This window comes from Nyctibius grandis, chromosome 11 (assembly GCF_013368605.1).
Source record: "Nyctibius grandis isolate bNycGra1 chromosome 11, bNycGra1.pri, whole genome shotgun sequence".
Lineage (NCBI taxonomy): Eukaryota > Metazoa > Chordata > Aves > Nyctibiiformes > Nyctibiidae > Nyctibius > Nyctibius grandis.
Genome location: NC_090668.1, coordinates 11,868,661 through 11,896,608, shown reverse-complemented (window position 1 = coordinate 11,896,608; position 27,948 = coordinate 11,868,661). Strand labels below are relative to the sequence as shown.

The 27,948-nt window shown below is 38.2% G+C and overlaps 1 protein-coding gene across 1 annotated transcript in view; it reads left to right on the top strand.

Moving 5' to 3' along the window:
- Positions 1-27,948, top strand: part of LIPC (lipase C, hepatic type) — an 84,158-nt gene that overhangs the window by 9,055 nt on the left and 47,155 nt on the right. The window contains exon 2 of the mRNA XM_068410746.1: positions 19,217-19,339. Within this exon, the coding sequence (XP_068266847.1) occupies positions 19,217-19,339 (123 nt within the window). The remainder of the gene's footprint in view (positions 1-19,216; positions 19,340-27,948) is intronic.

The window sequence follows — 27,948 nt, the reverse complement described above, 5'->3', positions numbered from 1 at the left end:
CAGCAAACTATGAATGCATTTGTTCCCAATTAAGCTGTTGCTGTAGTTTAGGAAAGGAGTAAGCAGAATAATTATTCAGTTTGGAGTTTGGCCAGAAGACCAAAATTGACAGCATTCAGACTTCAGTAAAAATCTTCAAGTGTTTAAAATGGCCACAAATGATGTAGACCTAAGTTTTACATTTCATTTGAAAGATGGATGAGCAGGTCATTTTTCTGTCAATGGGTCCCTAATTGGTTTTCCTCAGAGCATTTTTTGAGCAATACTTTCTACTTCTTTGTGTAACAAAAATTCTGCATTCATCATCTCTCAATCCTACATTCAATGCCTTGCAAACCCTTAGTTACAAACCTCATACTCTAGCATGGCAAAAATGAAGAAACTGGAGTAATTAGATTGTAGTGTGTACACTGAAAAGCCTTAATTTTTTTCTTAAACTAATAACTTTGTCTTATACCCGTGAGGAACTCCAAGAACTTTCCATCCAATGGTTTTAGGGCAAATTAGGTTTCTGCTAGGAGTTGCTTTTCCTGCTTTTTCTACCTCCTTACCAAAACAAAGATCAGAAAGAAAAGTGACCTTTGCAATTTTAATTTGATGACTGACTGGGGATTTGGATGCCCTAGGATTATTTGGGATTGTCTCAGGTGAGTAATTGTTTCTATCCCTGCCCCACGTGGCACAGAGAATCTTATGGAAGCTCAACCCCTTCACCAGGGCAGAGACAAAACACTGAGCTTGGCCCTGTTAGTTCATTTACTGAAGGCCAGTCTTCTATGACCGTGAATCAGAGCTGGTAAATACTCTTGACATGAACATGGACAAAACTGACACATGACTATTTGCACAAGCAAAAGCCATAGTGCAGAGACAGTTAAATGGACAACATTTTTTTTTGAGGGAGCATCTTTCACAGCAATCTGGAATATGATGCAGCCACATTAGTAACGTGCTCTTTGCTACGGTAGTACATCAAGATTGCTGCACCAGCAAAGCCGCATGACCAGCAGACTTAGCCAGGCCTATAATCTATTTTTGATCTTGGCAGTAACCTCCCACTGACATAATTGATAGGCCTGGTTTTAGTCATGGAGTTCACAGAGCCTAGCATTTACACTCTGACCCATTATTATATTTAGAATATATACACTCCTCTTTCTGCACAGGGAATAAAAGGCTGCACAGTACATCTTTCAGGAAGACCGCAAAGATTCCACTCATCCATCCCTAAAGACAAAATTCCTTTTCAAAGCTTTCCATCATGCTGTGCAGTACTTGTTAATACGTTGCCAGCCTTCTATATGCATCATACAAAGAAGACCAGGGAAATAACTAGGATAAAATTTCATGATCCAGGTAAAAAATGTCCTTCCTTACAGCAATCCAGTTATTGAGGAAGTACTGCATGTTACAAGATATGATCAAGATACTTCTTTCATCAAACATAATGAAGTTGGAGCAAGCAATGTGAGACTTATCATCTCTGTGACTTTCTACCTCAGGAGGCCAATACAAAGCAGAAGGCTTTTTCAAGTTATTCTATTATAAAAGTGAGTGAGTGATATGCATGCTTAAAACACACACTGAGGGAATGAGAGGCTGCAAAATATTGAAGTAACGCTAGACCACATTAGCACAGCTTTGATCTGCAAGAACAATACTGGCAATAAACTTTAGCTTTGTACTGATTTTTTTAAACTTCACCATAGTTTCTTGTAATATCCGTTGTTATGTCGAACCTTAACTTCAAATTCAGCATGCAAATTGCCCCATGTGTTTCAGTCTGGTTCTGATTTATACAAAAAACACATTCTGTTTCTTCAAAGGTTGACTGAATGAAGTCCAAGAACTGCAGTCAGAGGATGCTTTTTTGGTTTCAAGTTAGCATTGAAGTTTAAAGATGTGATGCTTATGTTGCCTTTACTTAAAATTGTTATACCATAGTAATCCAGAAAGTTCACCATAAAAATTCCCCTAATACTTGTGCAATAAAAATATTATTTGGGGGTATTTTTAAAAGGCCATCTGATTTGTCATCACCAAAGGAGGAGGATCAGTATTCCTTCAGGTGACCAGAGTGCCTGCCCAGGGAAAAGAACGTACTAATTTTTGAAAAGTTCCGTTTTCTATAGATCTGAGTTTCTGTCATTCAAAACAGTACAACAAATCTTGAAAGAAATGGAAAAATGAAACCTATTTCCCAGAAGGCATCATACTAACCACTGCAGCTCATGCACTTTTAATGTATTTACAGCTTATATATATTGTAGTAGTTCCTCCTTTGGCAGCCCAAATCTTAATGGAATTTTATTCACTTTCCTCTGGGACTGAAAGTTATCCTCCTCATGAACCAGTCTGTTACAGAAAAGGATCATAATGGCATTTTGCTGTTCCTTGGAAAGGAGGTGACCAGAGCTTCACAGTCCCGACTAACTTGGAAAGTCAGGGATCAGCCGTGCTGTGAGCTGCACCCCCAGGGCCTGCCCCGGAGGCACCACCAGCCCAGCAGCAGTAAGCACCGAAGCATTGCTGCACCTGGCTGTACCGCATTCTAGCACAATTCTCCAGCTCCATGTTGGGTGCATTCCTTGTGATACAAGGCCAACTCTCTAAAAGTCAGATTATCAGGGGGTTTCCTTCTCTGCACCCACTAGTCTCAATGCACCCAGTTTGCCTGGGCAAAATACAGAAACAACCTCCTTAACAGAAGAGCACCATTCCTGTTCATAAGCACCAGTGAAACTAAGCAGCCTTGTAGGGAAGCACTTTCTTTCAGAAATGCTGGTATACGTGGACATTTTACACTTGAATTTTCCTTATTTGGTACATTAGGAAACCGCCAACATTGTACAATGTCAGCTATTATCATGTCCGTAGTAACTGGGCCATGTAATTCATTACTAGTAGCTGTCACTACAAAGCCAAGTATCTAACATAAAATTGCTTACACAGCTTTGACTGAATGAATGAGGAAATACTGTCTAAATCCTTATTTTCAAGTTATTGTCTAAATTCTTTGTTGTCATATTCTGTGGTATTCATTTTGATAACACTTAATTTAACATTAGGTGATTTTTTCTTCTAAGTAATGGGATCATCTTCTCCCAAAAGCAATTCCTTTTGCTTTCTTTTTTTTTGTTTTATTTTATGAAATGAAATCATCCGCATGTAATCCAGACTAATAGCTCCCCTGACAATGTATCAGCAAAATACAGGGATAGACGGCTCAAAATGTAAGCAAATACAAGGAAAACACTGTATGTCCAAACCTGCCTTCCTTAGGCTGTCAAAATTCCTAATGAAGACTGGCTATATGTGATACGCTCCATATCAGTCCTAATGGCTCTCTAAGGACTACAGCTGTAGCCATCTGCCAGTGATACAGCCTAGATAGCCTTTGCTATGAAATCTACAACATGATACACACATCCTCTAATTCCAAGTAGAACTTCATTTCATTATGTATTTTGTTCCTCTCAAAGGGAACAAGTATTAGAATGCATGAAACAAAGCCTTGAAGAAGGGAAAAAGGATATCAAGAACCTATAGCTAAATCAAAAAGAATCTGGAAACTACACCAGTTCTTCAAGTTAGACCAACTCTGCCCAAGTCTAAACCGAAAAATGAAACTATATGTTAAAGATCTATGTTCACACATAACCTTAAACACCCTATTGCCACACCCCCACTTATTTTGAAATTGATTATTTTCAGAGGAAAGGAACTGGAAGTCAATTAAAATCAGGAATATTCAGCTCCTTTGAACATCAGACCCAGGGTTATGCTAGTTCAGGATTTTTGCTACTGTGAAATTTTCTAAGATTAATTCATAACAAAAATTACCATCATCCCACTGGGATCCCTAGGGACACTTCTAAAAGCTTTTATGCAGACTTTTTCTTTTTTCCCACTAAAAAGAATTATGGAAAAATTCTGCGCCCATCTCAAAATTTACATTGATATATGCTCCATAAAAGCATAATGGCATCTTGATTTCTTGATTTGAATTTCTTATTTCTGCAGCAAAAAGGAGTGGGAAAATGTGACATTAAATGTTCTTCTCAATACTCAGCCTTAAAGTTTGAGTAAATGACTCATTTGAATTTTCGTGTTAACTTATCTCTTGACTAATACCATACAGAATGGACAGGCAAAAATAGAGGTAGCATTTTGAGGAATTTGTTTGCTGCCATTTGGAGAGTGTCATTTCAGAGCAAATGGAATTCAGCTTTATCTCTTTTACATTAACAAAAACTGATGTATTTAAAGTGCAATAACTTTTGCAGAATTTCACATGGTAATTTCAATAATCTGGAACAAACAGACAGGAAGACACAATTTTTTAAGAATCAATATGGCATGTGGTTGTCAGAAACACAATAACCTCTTTTTCTAAAAAAATTAAGAGGATTAAAATGGTCCTGTATTTCTATAAGGAAAAAAAACCCAAATTTTTAGTTATAAATTGCATTTTAAATATGTTTCAGATATAAGATTTGTAGTACTAAGCAAAGGTGCATCTTTATTAGATCTTTGTATCAAAGTGAAATTACTATAATTATAATGAATTATGCATTTGTGTAATGCACCAGTAATACAAAACCCCACAACATATTTTGCATTCTTACTCTGCTTTTCACGATGAGACTTTCCAGAGTTCATTACAAGAAACGTATACATGTAATTCGGTGATATTTTAGCTCATGTATAGGTGATTCTTAGAGGGTCTGAACCACCATGCTAGACACTACACAAACGTGTTTTGAAAATGCTCCTTTTGTTCAAAAATGTTTTTAGTTAATAGTAAGCTATAAGGCAATCTTCTAAACTGTATCTTTAAAGGGTCACCATGAAAGATCAGCTCAGGACCATAAGACTTTTAGTCGCCTTTTCAGCTGATTTGGATATGGGTTCTGACACAAAACTGCCAACACTGCAGGCCTCAGTCCAAGCTGGCTTCCTGGATTAAACAATGAGCAACAACATTGCCAAAAATTTCACAGAACTAAATAAATGTGACTGAACTCTGCATATTTCCCTCCAGTCCCCAAAGCCTCTTACCTGAGGCTAGCATCTGCAGTGGGATATGCCATGAATGTACAGGAGTACTCTGTGAAAGCTTAGTACTGCAGCCCTTTTATCCTGCTCACTGCTTTTCTGCTGAGATGGAGGAAGGTGAGACGTAGCTGAGGTTCCACATACTCAGTGGCAAGGTTGTCTCTCTTCAGTCATCTGGCCTGTTTGGAGAACATCTCCCTAGAGCCAGGTGGTGTGGTTAGACTGCAAAGGCACACCTGAACCGTACAGCTAATTCTATAGGGCCCTCCAGTGCCACAGCCGTAGCCCACGGCTACTGCAGATAGATAGACAGTTGATTGTGGCATTTTACCTTAATGCTAGATGAGGTGCATCTAGGTACCTCTCTATTTCTGTGTAGACCATCACTCATTAGTGTTCCTCTATGACAAGCAAAGGAAATGAAATCTTCTCTGTTGATTTGAAGTAATAAGATAAACCAAAACACTGACTAATATATTTTCTGTATCCACTGTGGTTAGAAGAGAATGGTATATGGCTATCTTAATTTGTACTACCATGGCCAAACTTCCCAGATACCTTAATTTGCAAAGGCAGACACTTCTCACGTGTCTTTGAATATGTACCAAATATGGATCCCTCTCCAAAAGCACATGTAAGTGATAGTAGCAGGATCATTCTCTTTACATGTGATTTGTGTGCCATTGCATACCTACAATTTTGGGGTACAGGACATAGTTGAGGTGCTTACCTGAGGCTGATCCAGAACTTGCATTTTTAAATCTGTGTTCCTGCACTGCCAGATTAACTAGCTGTCAGGCATGAACTGCAGAGCAGATTGGAGCATCTGTGAGGGAATGTGACAAGAAAGGTTTCTATCCAATAGCCTGAATTCTTTCTCTGCGGGAAATTTTGGTACAAGATGCCAAATGGAGTTTGGAAATAAAAAAAAATTTTTTTTGAAGTTATAATTAGAACACAGAAAAGAAAGGAATACATAGCAGGGCACAGAGCCCTGCCTGAACTAAGCTAATAAAATCTCCAGGGGAAAGGCTAGACGCCTGGTTCTGTGCTCTTCCCAAGGGTGGCGGGAGGGCACCACAGGCCAGCAGTGGCTGCTCTGGGTTTCATGCCACAGTGTAGAGTGAAGAAACACACGGAAATGGAGATACAGACAGGTCCACAGTGCCACAGCGAGTATGGGCTGAGAAAGGTTTGCATCCCATGGATAAGGTCTTTGCAATGGGGTGGTTGTTCTCCACAGTAAATGCATTTTAGACTGCTTACCTATTCTCTGATCACCATAACCCTATTTAGCGTGAAAATTCACAAGATCGACACCTGTGCTTTGCTCCCCAAGTTATTCAACACATAACATGTCACTTCTCAAGGTTTTGGGAAAGACAACTATCAGGCTCCCCAGTCAGAAGCCCTAGAAAAAGAAGCACATATTGAAACTGCAATCAAGGCCAGGGCAGAGGCATGAACTCCAGCAAATGCAGGAACCAGAGCAGAAGCAGGGAGCCTGTGTGCAAAGAAATCTGAGTTTGTTGTTGGCTGTAACAGCAAAAAGCCTGAACGTACCTACTGCAGCAGGTGATGGGGACACAACCCTCCTTGGTGGGTGTCATTGTTTTTCTGTGAATGGATCCACGCACACCTCACCCTTTGCTGACAACAACCAATATTTACTCAAAACCCACAGAAAGCTGATCAGCCCACAGGATTGTAAAAGAAAGACAGTCAACAACTTTTTGGAGCTATTATTTTCATTAGAAAGAAAACATCTGCCCTGCTGAATGTGCCAGATCCCAATAGATGCGGGTAGGCGGTGGGAGGAAGCAGTGCCCCACTGCAAAGGAGCAAAGCTGAGCTACAGCCAAACGGCACACAGAATGGCTGTTTGCCTCCCTGCGTTTACAGTCTATCCTGGTAATGTGTGTGGTCCAAAAACAATAAATTTGAAGTTAAAGTTTTTGATGTGGGAACATATAACTGTGTGTGGGAAAATGTATTCTGTTAACATTTATGTTCGTTTAACAGGCATTCATTTCAAAGTGAGTTCTGAGATATAAAAATAGCAGAAATATGCAAGGGAAAAAAAAAGTTCAACATTTTTCTTAAGCTCTGCTCCCATCTGTTGGATTGAAGTATTCAATTAGATACAAAACTATTACTTTGACTTATATAGCACCTTTCTGTCAGAAAATACAATGTAATTTACAGAGGATTCATTCAGCCTCACCACACTCCAGAAAAGTACGTACTATTAAACTCCCTTTAGCAAATGGGACATCTGAGCCAGGGGAAAGTTGAGTGAATTACCAATGAGCTAACAGGAAATTAGGGACACAGAAAGAAACCAGATCCAAACACCTGGTTCCTAATGTCATATTTTAAACACTAGATACAATGTTACTGCTTATGTTTTTAAGCGGAATGTTGTGGAATTGTTTAAAGACGAATGTTGTGGAATTGTTTAAAGACGTTTCTTAAAAGACAACAAAACTGTTCAGAAAAAACAGCTTGAGAAAGCAAAAGGCTACTTTTCCTCACTTTTTCACTTTCCAATCTGTAAACAATATCAACAGTGGCATTAAATACACTTGCTTTGGGGGTATTTTTTTTACCAGCTTTGCCTGATGCTGCACAGGACATGGTATATTATATTTCCAAGAAAACTTCTTTTAACAGTAAACAATACTACAGACAGTGGGAGACATATATAAATTGCTTGAAAACCTCATAGTCAGGTGAGTTTGTACCATGGCTCACCAGTGTCAGGGAGGAAATAAAGAATAACGGAGAGAACTGCCAATAGATAAAGATGCAGAAAGACAGAATTAATTCTCAGCAGCATGAAGTATTGGAGAGAGAACAAAAGCAAAGACAAAACAGCTGGAAACTACTATACTTACTGTCATGCTATTAGATTTGGTCATTAAATTTTTTTTTTTAATGCATAGCAACACTCCTTGATGATCTGCTGTAGCTGGGCTGAATCTTTAAACCATGTTTCTGAAGAACAGGTCAGATTCCTCTTTCTCCTTACTATGTACAAGAAAGGTAATGCAAGCAGGAACTTATGCACCTTGTACCAATGGCTCTGCACCAGCACAGTCATCTCATACCAGGAAAGTATATCCATTGCTAGCCACAACAGCTTTATGACAACATTGTGCAAAGTGACTAGACAGAGGAAGATGAAGGGAATCTTCTTGGTATTAGATCAAAATCTAGGACAATCTCTGCTGTCAGCATTGTGAATACAAATCCATTTGCCATGGTGAAACAACTCTGAATTACACTAGTGTACCTGACAGCAGAATCTGTATCTCAAAAATGGACCTTTACTTAGAAATCCCAAACCAGCAGTTTTTAAGCATGTACCCACTCTTAAGGAAAAAATTTAATTCAACTTTTTAGAAATCACTCAATAATTAGAGTATTTGGATGAATCTAATCCCTGAAGACCAAAAAAGGACTGAAAACTAACTGTCTCTAACTTTATTCTTTTTCTAGCATCAGCCACTGTGATATGGCCATGGTCATACCCAGGGAGGCCTTCTTAGTGTTTGGAAGAGAAATATCTAAATGACACTCTAGTAGAAAAACAAAACCTCCAAAATCAAAATGAAATGGTAATTTTCCAATTAAATCATGTCCTAGAGCTTTTAAGTAACTCTCAGCCTTGAAGAATAGAAAATATGTTGTATTTATGCACTTTAACACTTGAAGAATGGAAAGATAAATGAACTGCAGCTTACATTAGGGATACGTTATGTGACTACGTCCTGGTCTGTCTCTGAAATATGGTTGAATTGCTCAGGATAAGAGGAACCATTATTACAGCCTACTCTGACTCCCGTATAGTCTTAGCACTTGAGCCAAAGCAGAGGTACTTAGGGGTAAACAAGGTTGTTCCCCCAGCTGATGACAGAATCCTGGTATTCCTCTCACTGTAAAAATGTGCAATTGTAGCATCAGAAATCTGCTTCTTAGCTTGGTACTTGTAATTCTTGATCGGAGCTTTAAACTTATTTTCAATAACTATGTGGGCCAAAGTTTTTAAGTACTTTAAAGAAAGTTTCTGAACTCTCAAGTCACTTTTACAGTATACCATATACCTATCATTTAATATTGTACTGGCTATCATTGTTCTGTCTCAGGAGGCATTATGGACTTCTGAAAACTGAATTTCCTTTTCTGGTGCGAACTCACACTGAAGTACAGAAGAAAACAGAACAAAAAAAAAAAAAATTAAGTAATCCCCAAATCCCAGGTCTTTAATGTCATATATCCAACACCTGTATGTATGTGGGTGAGAAATGAAGGCTGACATTCAACCCTGAATAAATATGCATGAAAGAAACTTGAGAAGTTGGTTTACACAGTAAATTGTGTATGTGTTTGCAATGCATGTTATGGGCAGAGCCACTGTTATCCTTGCTTCCTTCTCCTCTTTTATCTCCCAACCAAGTTACTGAAAGATGAGCTTTACCACCATTTTATTTGAGTGGGTCTGTGGCAACTGTCTTGGTTATTGACCTTATTACTCCCCCAGTGCTCATTCAGTCACTCAGCACAGCTTGCCTTCAGCCCTTTGCTCAGCTGCTTCTTCAAAGCAAAGGCACTTCCCAAGCACTTTGTTGAACCAGAGCTACTTAAAAGTCAAAAGCACAAACTGGTCATTTGACAAAGAATTTTATTGTTACGCAACTGAGATAATCAGACTTTCTCAATTAGCACTTATGTATGTAGCATATGCTCAAGGGCTTGTTTGCAGTGCATTTGGCTGCAATACGTGTGACTCCCAGATGGAGAACTAGCTTTGTCTTATCCATGTTGCCCCCCACAAAATGTTTCCACTTACAAATGAAGGAAGAGTCAGAAAAAAAGAAAGCTGAGCTAGAGAAAACACCCTGGTGGGGTTTCTTTTCAGTTACTTGCCTGCTCTTTTCGCCTATTCCACAATGCTAAAAGTGAGTGCCACAGATGGAGAGTGGGTGTTAAAGGCCCATTGAATACTGAAATTTTACTAATCTGTTATAACAGGAAACATCTGTGCTAAATTCAGTGTTTAACAGCTCTTCCCATTTGTCATTTCAGTTGTGGAACACCAGCATTTATAGGACACTACCAAGAAATTGTTTGAATTCACGGCCACAGTCACTTCAAGTCTAATACTGATATGTTGCTGTGAATCATTTCAACAGCTATGGACTTCAGAATGCCAATGTACTTAATGAATTATCCTATAGTTAATCCAGAAGTCAAAGAGTCAAAGTAACAGAGAAATAAGTATTTAAATTCTTTCTAATAGGCTACATTCATTTCTATTTATCAGAAGAAAGTCAACAATTCTTTTACCATTCTGTAGCACCACAGTTGAACTTCCCCATTGCTTGCATTATCTCCTGAGCAAGCTAATTTCCAACATGTAATTGTCACTGAAATAAACAGTGGATCATTCAGCACTGAATTTTATATAGCACAACGTACGGGGGGAAATCTTCAGAGAGGAATAGCTTCTCTAGGAAACTTGTTTCTCAAATGACCTCAGTAAAATATCTACCATACCTCTCCAAATAACCCCTTCCTACCTTCTTCTGTCCTGTCAAGAAGAATGAGGCATGCATTTTCTGTACGTAGTCCTTTCTTTTGTTAGATGAAATCTGGTTCCAGTAATAAAGAAAACTGTTGCGGGACTGAAGGGAACAACAGCATCCTCCCACCCAGAAGCCAGGAGCGAGGGGACGGGAATGCAGAAGGCAACCTGACTGCACAGACTAGCTAGAAACTAGCTAGAAGCATCTTCCATTGTCTGAAGGGTTCTGCCAAAGTCTTTGTCTAAGAACTTCTCTGCCTTTTTAGCTGTTCTCTTGTGAATTGCACTGGGACCACCCTGACAGGGCACATGCAGGAAGATACTGCCAGGGCATCCTCCTCCAGCTTAATCTGTGACATTTTACTCACTATTGGATATTGAGCATATGTATTACTCAGCCAGCCATGCAAAAATGTAGTTAACCATTCCTACCTAGAGGCACACTTGGTCTTTTTATTTTAAGATATCAACTTATATTCTAAGTGGCTGGGGTGTATACGGTTTTCAATTTCAAATAAATTTGGTGCTCATGAAGGAGTCCGAGATTCTTCAGTGTCAGAGAATGACAAATGATCCATAGCTTAAACCTGGCAAAAGCTTTTCCTACACATTCCCTCAGGGGCCTAAAACATAATCTGCGGATAATACACTCTTTATTACAAGCTACAATCTGACAGCCACATTCTTTAATGGTGTTGATTTGCAGAACACTTCCGGTCACTTGGGATAAAAAGTAATTCCATGTTAGTCTTATAGCCCTACCTTTAGAAAGAAACCAGGAAATTTTAGATACGCTCATCCTAGCATAGGAAATAAGCATAAGCTCGTGCATTTCCCAGGAAAGCTTGCAACCAGCATAACCCTGATGAAATCACCTCAGCAGTAAGCAGACTGAGAAGCCACACTGAACTTTCAAATGCCCTTGTTACACCTGCAGAATTGCCAAGAAATAAAAGCAGGCAGCTGATTACAAAATCTGCTAATATAAATCCCATTAAAAAGATCACATTGCTTGTCCCACATCAATTAAGACTGGTCAAACTGATTCAAATCTAAATGCCAAATGGAACATGAATCTAAGTTGAAATGTTAAGGTTCAAAAAGGTTAAATACATGCAATATTGTTTTACTGCTCCTTTCTTCTGCCTAGCTCCAGACATTTTTGGAAGGCAAAGCTCCTGAAAATATTTTCAGGCAGTTTTTCAGTCTGGATTTTCAGAAAGTTTGGAGAAGATTTTAAATGTATGTTTATCCTAACTGATGCTCAAAGTATTTAAGGCTTCTTCAAAACTCAAGTAAGCCAATTTTCTATCCTGTAATCTTCTCTAATCTTGTAGAAATGTAGGAACTGCCACAATATATCAGATCTAAGGGTCTACCAATCCAGTAGTTTTGCTAAGACTAGCAAGAGCTGTTTCAGGCCCTGGAACAAACAAAACATTTGGCATCGATAATTAACCGCCTCAAACAGTCTGCTTTCCCCATCATACTTCCTCATCCTCCCATTCTTTACACTCGCTAATAACGACTACGATATTGCAATGCAGAAAGCCAAAACATGCTAGCTCCCGAGTCAGAGCAAGGAGGCACTAGGGTGTGGGGAGGTGAGAAAGGAACAAAGGATGTTGCAAGGAAAGGTACCCCCCTTCCCCTATCCTCTTTTTTTCTTTTTTTCCCCCCTCTAACCTAAACCTTCAGTATTGGCCCTGAAAGTGCCTCCTGGCTCTGGTGGCCAGAACTACCAACACTTGTTTCAGACACAGGTGTTGAAATCATTTAAGTCAGCGCATACAGAAGAAATGACTGCCTGGATAGATTTTTTTCTACTGATTAGTCTGGCTATGCTGTGAAGACTTTTATCTATTCAGATAACAGATTTGTGTTTCTCATTGTTTTTCCTTATTGTCAAAGAAATTTTTGTTTCATTGTTCAGATCTATTTGTTTGTATCTACTCTGTGTATTTTAACTCTATTCTTCTTTCAGCTTTCTTGTCTGTTTGTTCTTCCCTTTTCATAAAGACTCAATTCCTGTGACAGCAGCTCCACAGAGATCCAGAGAGCAGGTTTTGCTCTCATGAATGTGTTAGCTCCTGAGTCATCATCAATCAGCACTTGAATGTTTAATGTCTTTCAGGTTCCTTTATTTTGACGTGGTTCTCTGCCTTTTGTTTTATGTGCTTTCAAGTGTATCCTCTTCAAATACATTGCCTACAATAAGCCCTAGTTGTCTTGTTCTTGCTGTCTTCTTTATTTGTAAGAACCACCAATCAATTTCTGAAACCAGTCTGCTTTCTATTTGTTGTTAACAAGTCTCCCTCCTAAGTACAGTAGCTAGAAAGAGAAGGAAGAAAACATTGTTGGTTTTACCATGTATTCATCTCTTTCAGATGTGCTTCTCTTTGATGTGAGGGAGGTGAACAAGCAAGGCAGCTTCAAAAGGCATTGCACTTGTGTTGCTTTTGCTTAAAACCATGAAGCTCAATCCCAAGGGGAGGAAAAAAGTTGGGTTGGGTCTCAGTCTTCCAATGAGGTTTTTTGCACATGTTCAGCTGTTTCTTACACAGGCCAACGAAGGGAAATGTCCTCAGCAGGCAGTATTGACGCTGCACTGCTGATTCATGGAAGCTTTCCTACATGCTACAGATCACAGCTCTATGAAAAATCTGCTTTAACAATGATAAATTCAATGCAAAATTTTATAGGCCATACAATCATCCCTGAAATAGGGCACTGACAACAGTGAAAATCCAAAATAAGACAGAATGCAGGTGGAAAAAAAAAATCTGCAGCTGTACCACCTTTTCCACTAGTGTATAACCATGCAGAAATTTAGCCCAGTTTACTGAAGAATAGAACTAATCGTAATGAAAGTCAGGGAGTAGGCCAGCTCCTTACCTATTTTAAGGCAGGAGTAATATGCAAACACACAATATTCTACACGTAATGCAAGAGCATGGGCAGCCCAGATTTATTGGGATTTGTTCTCCCCTTTTATTTGGTTCATCTAATCTGTGCTTTTCTGATTTGTTAAGCTTTCAGAGACATACCCCAAGTGAACACAGTGTGCCCATGAGGAAGACAGACACATAAGCCAAGAAACAGCATTCCTCAAAGGCAACTAAACAAGTAATGCATTGTTACAAAAAGCACTAGGCTAACAGCAAAGGAAACAAACTAAAAAATGCCTTTTTTTAAAAAGTTGGAAGTAGGAGTGGATGACCCACTTACAGTACAATTATACTTATGCTTGGCAGTTGTATTTGGGTTCTCTTTGTTTACAGCTTTTTATAATACAAACTATTCAGTGGAGCGTATTTTAAAAATTATTAAAAAGCACACATATACAGAATGCATTAAACTTGCAAGAAAACTTTAAATTGCAAGAACACAATACCTAAGTCCCAGCTGTGCATCCAAGGAAAGTCAGACAATATTCCAGGTGATGAGTCCTGGAAGAAGACTACCTTATCAGGGGCTACAGAGTATGAAATGCCTCTTGCAGAATAAACTCATATTTCACAAGACTATACTTACACAAATGAATGGTTTTCTTTCAAATCAGAAAACAAAGTTTGCTGATCAATTATTTAATTGTGAATTTAATACTGAAAAGTCTGATGGCTCAATAGCTATTGCTGTAAAGGAACTTTCAGACCCATGCGCAGGTGCTGTATGCTTGACATAAGCCATGAATCCACACACAAAAGTCCATCTAAAAATGTCTTTTCACAGTTATTTGATATTAAAAAATCCTAGAGTTATTTGATATTAAAAAATCCTAGGAAAGATGAAACAAGCAGAATAAATTCTGGATTTAAAAATTGCATTAAAAATTCAACCACATAAAAATTTTCTTGCTCTATAACCTCAAATGTATTAGCATATCCATCACATGAATCTTTTTTCAGATGCCAGTGGGTAATTATAGGAACACAGGGTGGATCCTCAGCTGGTGAAAATCATTATAGCTGCACAGAAGCCAGTTTATGCTAGCTGAAGTTCTGGCCCATAAAATCTCTTCTAAACCTGAAAGAACATCTTGTACTACAGTGTTATTGGTCTTCAGGTGATTGAAAACCATCTTGATGAACAGTGTGGTCTCAGGAAAAAAAAGAGGAGGGTATGCCTGACAAATTTCTGCTCTGTGTTCCTTATTTAACTTGATTAGAACAATATATTTAAGCAAAAGCTTGCGTGGTACAATGCACCATTAGTCACCTGCTGCTTCTCAATAGTGAAACCATCTATTTTATTATAGAGGTGAATATGTGCAAGAGGTCTAACTATAATCGGAACATTAGCCAAGAAGCAGATGGGGATTCTGATGAAGAGTATACCTCCTGGGTATATGTTGTACAAGCAGCATCTCTAGCAGAAGAGAGAAGGTTATCAAGCCCTTTTACAGTATATGCAAACTAGATATAAATACAGCAATATAAAGGCAGAAATTTGGTTTTGGATGCTGTGTGTTTAAGAAAAGGATCTATGTAAAGTAGGCAAAGCACTAGCCTCCATGCAGTACAAAATATGTTCTATCTGTTCCACAGAGGAGCAGCTGGGATTATCTATTTTTAAATTTAGTATTGAAAAAAATAAAATCCAAATCTCTACAGTAGGTATGAGTGATTTCAATGCAGAAAATGAAGTAATATGCAAATGCTGGGTGTAATGGAAAAGAGAGATCAGAGCTACTCACTTAGTAAAAAATAAATACTATTTTTTAATGGACCCTTTAAATGTTATGGTTAACATATTTAAACCTTAAATTTAAGAACTTAATTTCAGACATTTTTTTAAGAATCAAGGTTTTTGCAAGTACCAAACTATCCACTTGCCTAACCCAGAGCACGAGTAACAAACATATCCAACTCTAAGGAATAAACCTTCCTCTCACTCTTGAAAGTCACATCAGGACACAGTGTATCTTGCATATTCCAGGTATCATTTTCCTACATCAACCTCCCAGCTTTCTTTATAGTCCCTGCGATTTCTGTTCCCTGATTTTCTAGTACCTGTGTTGTATTCAGCTGTTGGAAATTTTGTTATTGCCAGTGGTACAGAACTGTAGCAGAGCAGTCTTACAGTTCATATTGCCCTGGCAGAACAGCAGACAACTATTAGTGTCTCAGAAGTATCCAGTTTAATTCAGACAGCATCCTCTATGATTGACCAGTGGCCTAATATGAAGACCCAGAATATCCTCTCTTTTCCAGAGGATTTTCCTTCTTCCACAATGATTTTCATCCAGAATGTTGCAGCTCCCACTCACTGCACCTCATACAGATTCAGAAGTGGCTGAAAAAAGCCATTTCAGTATGTGATGCAACATGCAGCAAGTAACTCTGAGTAGCTATTGCATGGTCCCTTCTGACAAATACCTGTCTCCCTTTTTTTCTGTTCTCATAATGTACCAAAGACTCTTTCAAGTTATACTTTTTATATAAGGAACTAATTCCTAAAACAATTTAGGTTATATATTCATAGAATATTATATATGCTATACAAACATAACAACTAACCAAGCTGAGAGAGAGCAGCTTAAGCAAAGTGGGTAACTCCATCAAGTGACCAGATAAACACATTGAAGATGGCAAAGGTTATGATTTCAATATTTGGATTCACAGCAGAATTACTTACCAGAAGTCTTCTGCCTCTAACGTTCATTACATTGCAGGAGAGCCATTCTTTTCTTTATGAGTAGATAATAAAGGTAATTGGAACTACTCATGTAAATCAAATGGAGAAGAGACCTAGGGAAAAAAAAAAAACACAAATCCACACTCTAAAAACACATTGTGTGACAATGCTACAGAGGCCATTGGGAGTAGCTCCTTCTTCCAGAACACAATCGCATCTGCTCTCTGTGGACTAATGTGCCATAGCATGCAATTTTGTGCTACATAAACTCATCTTGAATATGCATTGTGGAATCTCTCGTTCAAATACTGTGCAATTATTGCCACAACGCTGCTTTACTCTCTCACCATTATTGCTGATATTCTGTCAACACTGAAAAGACAAATTAATACTAGCAATGACTGATGCAGGATTGCCAAATGAAGTGATGCAGATAGCAGGGAGGAAGGCAGGTTCCTTCTCCTTTTGCAGCTCCTTCTTTTCCCAGTTTTCCTCTTAGCACTTTAAGCAATCCCTCATAAGACACCCATAATGCCATTCTGGTTTCCTACATGGGTTCCCTAGTGAGAAGTAAATCCAAAGACTGATCCCTGTAGTCTTTTATTTCCAGGCAATGTCCTCACAAAGATCCAACAGCCTGTTCTGTACCTGACAGATCTACCACCCCTTTCCAGAACAATTTCTGTCTGCAGAAAATAGAGTTTATAGTCTTTCTCTGCTAAATGCTCTCTGCTTTCTTGGTTATTGTGGCCAGTATCACCATTCAACCTGTCAGTCAGTTCTGTACTCTTCACATCATCTTCAGCTTACATTTTTCTAAGTTCACTGCAAGGCTGTGCTAAATCACACCAGTAATTTCCACTAGCATTAACTTCACCAAAATACAGCATTTCCTGTCCATCATCACAGCCTAAATTCCTGTCCAAGTTCTATCTCCTGTCTCAATTACTGCAATCCTTTCCTTGCTCACATCCACTGAAAATACTGCTGCAAAGAGTATTTATCAGCCAGTCATTTTGATCACATCACCTCAGTTTCTGTATTCCCCCTTTATTAATATACTTTCACACACACACTGATCAGTCTTGACAACTCTTTAGATGTTGGTGTGCCAAGACCACTGCCAACTGTGGAGACTGGTATGACCTTAGAGATTGCTTGTAGAGTTTTCTAGCTGTCTGCTGTATCCTAGACTCGAACTCCTTTGGAGTGAGCAGGGAAAGCAAGTGATCTGTATTTTTCTTCTTTATTCATGCAAAATCCAGCACCATGGGTTACTCTCCATGAAGCATGCTCTTGTATGCCAAAACAGTGCATCTAACATGACAGCAGAGCTTCCCTCCTGAGAATACATTTTTTTTTGTAGTCTAACATACCAGTTCTGCTATGGCATATGGGTCCTATGAGACTTACTGTCTTCTAAAAGAGAGAAAAATCTTTTAGCTGGGACACTTTAAAATGGTTCTTAATTATAAAAACAATAGAACAATGAAAAATTCCTCAGGCTGGGATGGCATGGCTATCATTTCATACATTCTAGAGTTAGTAATTATGATAAGAGGCTTCATAAAAAATCTGGGGGTCACTGAATACTCAAAATATACTTTTTCAAGTTTACAAGTTCTGTTTCAGTTGTTTAGTCTGACACAAACAGTACTAGAGTTCTTAAAATATTGTCTCTATTTGCTGTTACTAACAGTAAATCCTTAACAATCTAAGTTTAGCAAAGAATTTACACTATCTTAACCCTCTTGATCACAATGAGGGCTTCCTAATCATTCAGAACCCGTGAGAAAGTTTTTTGTGCCAGAGACCTATTTCTAGTGAAAATTCCACAATGCTGTCAAAACACACAAGTGAGGTATAGTATAGACCTATCTGGCTAATTATACACTAGCGCAGGTATGCAGGTAGCGATGGAGGTTGGCAACATTAACCCACATAAGCTGGCAATCCAATGATTAGTGGAAATGCAAGTCGATTTGCAGCCCATGCTAAGGCCTGTGCTGCCATGGCTACATCATAATTGGCACTTAGTTCTTTTAAAATGAGCTAGAGTATGTCTCAAGAACACTGATGTGGGAAAACTATGATGCTCCAGACTCATGCTAACAAGGCCCAGAGGACAGCATTTTGTCCTGCTCATGCGTGTGTGAGATCCCACTTAGTAGTAATACTTGCTGCCTATCCAAGGGTATCTTTTGCCCTATCACACTTTGCAGTACGCACCTATTCATTGTGGCATTTACACACACAGCTGTAATTAAGATTCTGCTTTGATTTCCAATATAAAACATACCATATTAGTAGTAACTTTTCTCTGAAATGACTCCTACATTTACTACACACAATTCCTTATGACTGTTCTACCGGAAGTGGAGAGAGATGTAGGTTAATCATGCTTCATTAGTAAATTTCTTATGCAATCAAAATTGTTCACTTAATTTGAAAGGAAACATTCTGCAATTATCCAAAAACTGGTACCAATTTTATCACTGAGATAAGAGAAGCGTTTATTATCTATAGAATTTTGATGTTTCCCTTACTGGGATTTGTCCATGTTAATGAAATATTTAGATTAACCTTCAGCTCTTACAGTTATTTTGCAATGTGTTCAGACTGAGCTGTTGACCAACTAAATTCGAGCTGGCTACCCATGGCCTTTAGCAGTATTTCAGAGAACAAACGCCCTCAAGTCCGCTGTGTTCAGAGCTGAGCACTGTTGAGCAAGGTAGGAGGATCCAGTTCCAAATTATTTCTGCCACAAGTGGCATAAAATAAAAAAGAAGAGGTTGGAAACAGGCAAATTCTGTTTTCACTTCCATAAAAGGAAAGACTGGGGCAGTGGACAGGAGAATTCAAGGTTAATGATTAATGGGCAAAGAATTTATTGCAAAGCATTGAAAATTCTCTCCTTTTCCCATCTCTTGGCAGGATTTAGCAGTGCATTCCCCAGCTCTCATTCAGAGAAAGAAATGAAAAGTTTGCAACTTCTCTCATTTTTGTTGCTTTCTTGCATCATCACCCCAGCAAATACATATGGAGGAAAGAAAAAAGGTAATATCCTATCAAACATAAATAGTGATCGTGAACTTTTTTTGAAATGTTTATGCTGTAAAAATTAAGTAGCATTGACTGTCTGGTCATCAACATGTTGGGGTTTGGGTTTTTTTTTAATGTTATGTTCCCTTAAAATATGGCATTTATAACTGTCTGTGTTTATTGGAAAATGCAGTAGTTCGTAATTACAACAAACATTTCTCAGTGGAAATCTATACATTCTGAGACTATAGACTTAAGGTAATCTGATCTTTAACAAAACTTCTGCTGAAGCTAATTTTAAAATGTATTAGTTTGAAAATATACACCGAACTGATAGCAGTTATCATCTTCTTGGGCTGGAAATATTCTATAAAATAGATTCAGTCTCCCACTATGAATAAAAATTTCTAGCTATCTGACAGTGTTTAAGCTTTCATTTTCTGAGTTGCCTAATGTAGGCTTCCTTTCACCTCAAGTGTGATGAATACCTTTGAGTGAGAGAGAGATATCTGCAGTATGTTTTGTAGAGAAGTACTGTGGAGGATCTTTATCATTTACATGGTTGTACAACCATTTTCTATGCATTTGTGACACTGCACGTTATGTCAGTATCTGTGTGACTTGTGTATGACAGTGCATCACACAACTGCATTTCTTAAAACCTCTGTAATGTGACTGACAAAGACAATTCCATGTTTGCCTTCATCGTTGAGCCATACATACCATGCATTAGTTTTCCTTCTTATCTAACTGCATTTCTAATACTCTAAGTCTGGAGGGGATAAATGTAGCTTTATCCTTAGCTGGAAATAAAGCAAGTCATGCACATTCACAGAAGTATGGCCTCTTTCAGTAGCTGTGTTTTGCATTTATGTTAATTTGTATTAACAGTTTTAGAAACCATTTGCTATAAAAATGCTTTATATGTAATAGGCACAGTGACGTCAATCTACAGGAGGGAGGACCACCTTTCTTTGATTCTGCACATTAAACTTCCCCTTGTGTTAAATTTTGAACAATATACAATCCTTGAATTAAAACACAATGTGAACTGTAAATTTCAATTAATGCCATAACTTGGCCTGGCTTACCAGGTAGCAAGGCCTGCACATCCTTAACAGTCACTGAACCTTAGCAAGCTATTTAGAAACCTTGATCAAACTCTGTATTTTTGAGAGAACCAAAAATCAGAACACTAACTTTAGTTTGAGGCTTCTCACATCATCTTTGCCCAGATCTATTCAGGCTCCACTGTGTGCTTTAAGTTTTGTTCACCTTACATAGGAACATGAGGCAGAGAGAGGAAGTCACTGCACCCCCGTTCTTTTACAGTCACAGGTCTTGCCTTACGCCAGCTCACATTCTCCTACCCCCACTACCTGGGGCACCACTTATAGCAAGGTCAGTCACTTCACTCTCTCCATCCCCCTTTCCCCTCATGACCTAGTACTCCTATGTCAACGGACTTCACTTGTTTGCTCATTGCTTCTGCAGCTTAAAACCTTGCTTGTGGGCCACAAAAGACGGGTCACATGTCATATTAGCACTAACAGCTACACCTAGTTCATAGTATGTTGAAGCGACAGACCGATTTAAGAAGAAGAGCAGGTACATTTATAAAAATGCAAAAAAATCTACTGTGTTTCCTTCTAGAAGCTATCCACAGCCTAACTAGATCTGCTACAGAGAGTAGTTACAGGGTTAAAGGCCCTGATATTCCATTATGTTGAACTCAGACCCTTATCTCCTGTCAGTTTTAAATCTGTGCAACTCTAATTCTAACTATCCATTTACATTACTGTATATTTCTGTACCTTTCACTCCCTTGTTCTCTTTCCCCAGTCACACCAGCTTTGTCCAGAAGATAATGTAATTCCCTGTTCTAGAAACTTTGCCTTATTTCTGTTAGCACTTGATTCGTCAGTATATCTCAGCTAGTTCTGTCTTTCCCCAAATCATCTCCAGTGTGTCGGCCACACCTAGTAACCTCAAGGAGTCTTTTTCCTCATTTCACTTTCACTTGCCACAAGGGCGTATGCAAACGGCAATAAAGCATTAATCCTCACTAAGGGAGGGCAGTGAGGCTTTTAGCCCTACATGAGCGGCCTTTTAACACTGACAAGTGGAGACAGCTTTCAGTGAGCATAGTATATATTTCACCTGAATATCCTTCCACCTTGGAGCTTGCTTGTTCTTGCTTTAGCAGGAACTGCAGCAATGAACAGTGTAACTATAAGGAGCTACAAAGCCTTCTCAAAGGTGAGCGTCTGGCACGTAATTGTAGCACAACCAATTGCCTATAAGGGAACATTCCTCTCAAAAAGCAATCACTGTGTCGAAGTCCCTTTCATCTATTCGTACCCAGCAAACAAACAACTGTCTGCTTCAATTTTCTCTGTATCATTCTATCCACCTACACAGTAAAAGAAATTACATTACAAAAAAAATAATTTCTAGGAATTAGACTGCAGCAGGTAAATCACTGTAGATAGGTGTATGTAAATCCTTTTGTTCAAGTTACGTACACAAATACATATTATAGGTTCTTATTTTATACTTAATTATGTAGAATAAGATGGACTGCATTACCAAGCAAACACAACATCACATTTAAAACACAGAGGTTATTCTTAAAAAGTCACAGAGCATTTCTGAAATGCCATGGTTTTCTTGTATATTTATACAGCAGGAAGTAAGTTTGGCATTTTTTGGCAAAAGTTCACTGTCTAAAAGCAGCATCCCAGAAAAAGCTCAGAAATAAGCACTAAAAAATAACATCCCTGAAGTTATGCCAAGATGATTCTTTCTAAAAGCATACGAAAAATATTTCAACATACACACTTATTTATTTTGATTCTTCTCCTGGAAACATAAAACTAGGTGGGAATATATTCCATTATTCTACTTATTGTGTAGAGCAGAATTACTCAGTAGCTGACATGAAAATGCATGATGTTGAGCTAGCACTTTTAACTTGACAGTCTCACAGCTGGCAGTTGAGCTGGACTTTTTTTGCCCAAAAGAGAAGGTAACATGGTTGTCATCCAATTCTGCTATGTTTTAAATATTACAGTGCTAACACCTTAAGATTACAACATAGACCATGGGAAGGGATTACACAGAAATCTGAATAGCTATTATGTTTTCTTTATGCCCCAATCGTATTATGGAGACATAAAAGATGCATTGGGTATATCAAATCCTCCAAAGCCTAGATAAAATTCCTCAGTAAAGTGCAGTGTACATGGAGTATACCATATCAGAGCTGAAAAACTACCAAAATAATAATTTATACCTGAAGCTGAAAAACTATCAGAAATGCAAGAAACATAGAAGATTCAGAAGCCATTTAAAATGCAGAGATAGAAAACTCAAGTCTGCTAAGACGATGAGATGGTTACCTTTGACATTGAAGGTGAATATCACTTTTAATATCTAACATTTCTTTAAAGTCTGCAATAAATACTAAAAACATAGAGAAGACCTTCCTTTTAATTCCTTGAAGCATATTCAGTGTAATAATAATCTGTGCCTTAATTTTCCATTAATTCTGTGCGATTTGGGTTTATACTAAACGACAGAAGAACACAGACTAAAGCCAACAAGCTCACGGGATACTAGTAATCCAGTCTTACTTCTAGTTTGAGAGAAAATTATAATTTTCCAGCAGAGACAGAAAGCTAACATAGCAAACTAAATTCCTTTCATGGGACAGAATGGCACAGTAATCTGTTCCTCCGATTGAAACTCTTTGGCTAAAATGTCCAACTACAAGTTCAAACTCAACTGGAATGTGCTCAGCCTTCCACTCTCCTCAGGTAGACAAATTAAGTACCTCATAAGTTGTGTGCTTCTTACAAACCATGGTTTGATGGGTGGCTGAATTTAAGATGAGCACTTCCATGAGCAGCAGAACTAACTAAATTTGGTTTCCAGTCATTTAGTTCCTACGTATCATAAAATCCTCATGTCCTAAACTCCAGCTGTGTTTCCGTGACACTCCTGTCCCAAGGTTCTCCGTTCCTTCTCTCCATCTCTACAGCATGTCTATATTCCTGAATTATCCCATGACTTAGTGCCCTCCATGGTACCCATGGATATCCCAGCACACTCTAGCTTCCTCATGTACCTTGCACAACCCTTGCTAGGACCCTCCTCAGATTGAGATCCATTCCATGGTCTCCTCTGTCCCCAGCCCTGCACTACAGTCACCTCCTCCTCATCTCTGCTACCTAGCCTTTTTTGCCTTGCTCTGCATACATGCTGTGACTGTTCCAGGGGTATGCTTGTGTCCATTGACTAGATAGCACAGACAGGCTCATGGATCAGGTAGTACCTGGCTCAGGGCTACTCACTGCACCAAATGGGAAGTTACTGCTCTCCTGTGTTTGGTATCAGTGCTCAAAAAAGAACAAATTCCAGGGACAAAATGGTTTGAGCTAATTGCATCCACAACGCCTGCATGAGTCAAACTCAGGCATAAGCCAGTCCTCTCTAAGTTTCCTTGTCTGGTGAGCAGTTGGTTGTCTCCAAATGACAGCCAGAGTGCAAGGTAACAGCTAAGCTTTATGGATAAGCCAGGTGCTAGAATTAAATGTTTACCTGAAGCTTATGTTAATACAATAGCAATTGTGTTGCTACAATCTTTGTCCAGCTGTTGATTCTTAGAAAACATGTAGGAATTTGATATTTGATACCCCTTTTTCTCTATAAAGTTGGGTTTATATTGGCTGAAAAAATTACTGAAGAGAATGATTCTCTTTCTCCCTCTTCTTCTTATGCACAAATATACCATGATTACAGCCTATGGAAACAAGACTGAAAAATGTTAATATTTCTAATTTACTTCAATGGAGTTTGTGCACCACCACTGACCTTGAAATTCAGGTCACTTCTAGTTAGATCATTTAAACAGGGATTCAGGAGCTAAATTTTATGACGTACCGAAATACTGGTCCAAGTAGTCCTGGAAGTTGAAAGTTCAGATGTTAGGGTATTAACCAGTTACACTAATCATCTATGTTATGCTATTATTAGGAAAAGTTCTACAAATGTATTTGCTGCCATTTTCTGAGTGGCTGTGTTTCAGAAACGCTATATGTGTACACAGCATTTGCAATGCTCTCAGGAGTCTTAGAATTCTACCAAAATCACCTAAAACAGTTATTCTTCCTTTTGGCACCTGGAAAAACCTACAAATATAATTTCAGATATAAATCTTCACCACAGGGTCCAAAATATATCTGTAGTCTAACTAATTTAAGACCCTTTGCTTTTTACCATGAAAAGAGACAACAATGGGAACTCAATTGACAAAGGAACTATCCACGCATGAAACAAGTTTTAATATTTCTACTAATGCAAATGACTGAACATCTTAATGAGGAGCTTAAATTCACCAGAGGACTGTAATTCACTTGACTTAGGCATTACATTCTTCTGATTACTACTGTATGAATAGTGGTTGAACTCATATGACACTTGAGAAACTTGAACATACAGAACTTTTCTTGATAATGTGGCAGAGCAAACTAATTGCTTAACTCATTTTTTCCTTTTTCTCTCAAACTAGAGAAAGTTATAGTTGGTTTTTAAATATATATGTAGTTTTAATGGAACATACTATGAATAAAAACATTCATTATTAAAGACAATATTTTTCTTTTCTGCTTATTTTGTGGTTCACTCTAGGTTTGTATTGCACATTTCATTTTTAAAAACATAGTTATGCCCAATCCACGTGGAGCTTCAGGGTTAGTAATAGGGTTGCATCAACAGCATTGCAATATTGATGATGTAGCTCATAACACCATATGGTCCCCTAGGGTGGCCTTAGCACATTGACCTTTTTTCCTATATGTTAGCTAGAGCTAAGAGACTGTTTGCTGAAGCTAAGTCGGACTCCTTACACAGTGGAATAGCTTGGGAGCAGGTGGATGGGCCAGCAGCCACTTCCAAGCAGCATGATTAACATTTCCTGGCAACATAAGCAATAACTGGCAAAAGAGACAGAAGGGGCCATCTATCTGCACATGCCAAGACTGGGTGATAAAGTTCACTGCTTTGGCAATATGCCAAATGCCAATTATAATTCTTGAAAAAAAAAAATGTTAGTGTCTATGTTCTAAGTTAAAAAATTACCACTTTCACACTTCGTAGCCTTTCTTCTAGAAAACTGTACTGTTTTTTAAGTTATATTACTACAACATCTTTCTTGCTTGTTCCTTTTAATTTTTAAAACATTGTTACAATTGCTAATGTTCCCAGCAAGCATTAACTGCACAGGATTGCACACCCTTACACATACACATTATGATCAGCAAAGCTTTTGCTGGTGCTGAAATGCTTCTAATATAATATGGTTGCTTCATGGTTGTGGAAGTGGGAGTTGTTACCTAAAAATAACGCACAGACATTCTCCTGCCCTCTCCAGTTTGCTTGCCCAGTCCAGTAAATTCATTTGAATCTTTTACCAACAATACTGTGTATATCTGGGCTCCTACTTGGCCTCCAGACTTCATGGTGTTGCTCCAAGTGCAACAAATAGCTATCAGGTAAATAACAGAAAGGAAATAACAAAGAAGAAATGTAGAAATATTGAATATGAGTGGAAAAGGTGTTTAAACACATATTGCTCTCTGGAATAAAACTAGCATGTCTCATCTGAAAGATCAATTTTGATTAGAGAAACCCTCAAAATTGCTGCTATTTTGAAATATTTGATCCAAACACCATTTTCTAATTTTGCATATTGCTTTACTCTGTAAGTGAAACTAATGGAGACTACTTACAGAGGAAGGTACTGAGCCATGGGGGAGAGGATGACAGAACAGGTCCAAGGACAAAAAGAAAAACACACACATTTGATCTTGCTTTGCCTCTGGAGTTTACAAACTCCCATAAAATTCTGATACACTGGCATGTTTTCCCATATCTTAATGCTAACTTTGTAAACAAATATATAGAAACACTGCTGAGATTAAATTTTTCATTTTAAAATCTTGGATATATTAAATCACTTGTGGCTCTACTTTATGCACCTCAGTCTGAAAATAATCTGTAGTACCTGACTGAAGGATTTTCTTCAGTCTTTCAAGCACCACTCTTCTCCCTTTCAGCAACAATGGGTGATAAGGTATGCTGGAGGACATCAGTTAAGGTTTAATTCCATGTTTGCCAATCTGCACTTCCAAGGGCCACTCAAATTAGGGATTCTGTCAAATTGGGGTGGGAGGGGTGTGTGTGTTCCTTAGTTATACTAACAAAAAAACTATACTGAAAAACTATCAAAATACATTCTGATTTATTTACCAGGCAAGTCATTGTCTAATTAATTTATTGCCCAAGCAATTAATTGTCATGACTTCAGCCCAAAACCTGTCTAGAACTGACCTCTGATTGGAATTCTGAGAGTTATTATAAAAATACTAATAATTAAATTTTACAGGCTTTCAGACAAAAAACATGTTAAGAAGTTATATTTATGATTTAAGATGGTAATATTTTGATTAGTTGTATTTCCAGTTGATTATTTTCTGTTGTGGTGAAGTAGAATTGCTAGTTTTCACATTCATGTCACTTGTACCTTTTAACTAGAGATGACAGTGCCAATGCCTTCTAGGTTTCCTTTTTAGGGGCTGACAATAGGAAGGGAAGGGACATGGGAGAAGCTCAGATCTTATTTTTAAGGGGGAATTGTAACCTTCCAAGGAAATTTTTTTAAAAAGTTTAATCACTTGTAAGAATGACGGACACTATTTAAAACTGTATACTGTACGCTCTTCAATGATGTGGGTAGTTGGAAAATGCAGTAAACCAACATTTTCCCTCTTGTGTGCAGCAAGTTAGTCCCTCAGTCCATAACTGTGCTCCTGAGCAAGCTTAATTGACCAGAATAAGGCAATCAAATGTGAATATTCTTTGCTCTTTGATTTTTAGAATGCCCTTTAACAGCATAACCAAAATGAGACTATAGACATGAATTGTGCCAAATTAAGAATCTAACAGAAAATCAAGTATTTTTATTAATAGAAGAGAATGAGTGATGTTCCACATCTGTCCAGCTCTGCAGAAAATCAAGGCCTCAAACACTTGATTTTTGTGTTTTGCACTTAACCAGTGTTCAGTGATGGCAGATGTTTTAAAGTCAAAGAGCAAGGTTGTCGTTCATTACACACTTAGTGGCATTAACAACTTAAGCAGCCCTTGCCTCAGGCCACTGTTGCAGGTACTTCATAAGCCTCTACAGTGCCCCTACAGCTGCTTGTAGCAAAACAGCTTGGAAACTGATCCAGCTGAAAAATAATCCCATTTTTTCCTGGTGCTCCTACTTTTTAGCTGGATCAGCTCCCTGATCTTGTTCACTGTGCAACTAAGCAACCAGTTGTGCTGGGGCAATGACGAGGACTACAGGAGGTCAGGAATGAGTGGGTGGCAGCAAGATGGGGAAGAAGTCTGCTTAGAGTTGCTCAGGCAGCGCTGAAGCCAAATGTTTAGTTAGGAACTAAAGATCTTAACCCTTGAGTCCCTCTTTTTTTTTTTTGTAAATGTAAGTTTTTATCCTCAATTAAAAAAAAAAATGCAGTCTACCTTATCAGGCTTCCCATCATCTATTCCAGGAATAA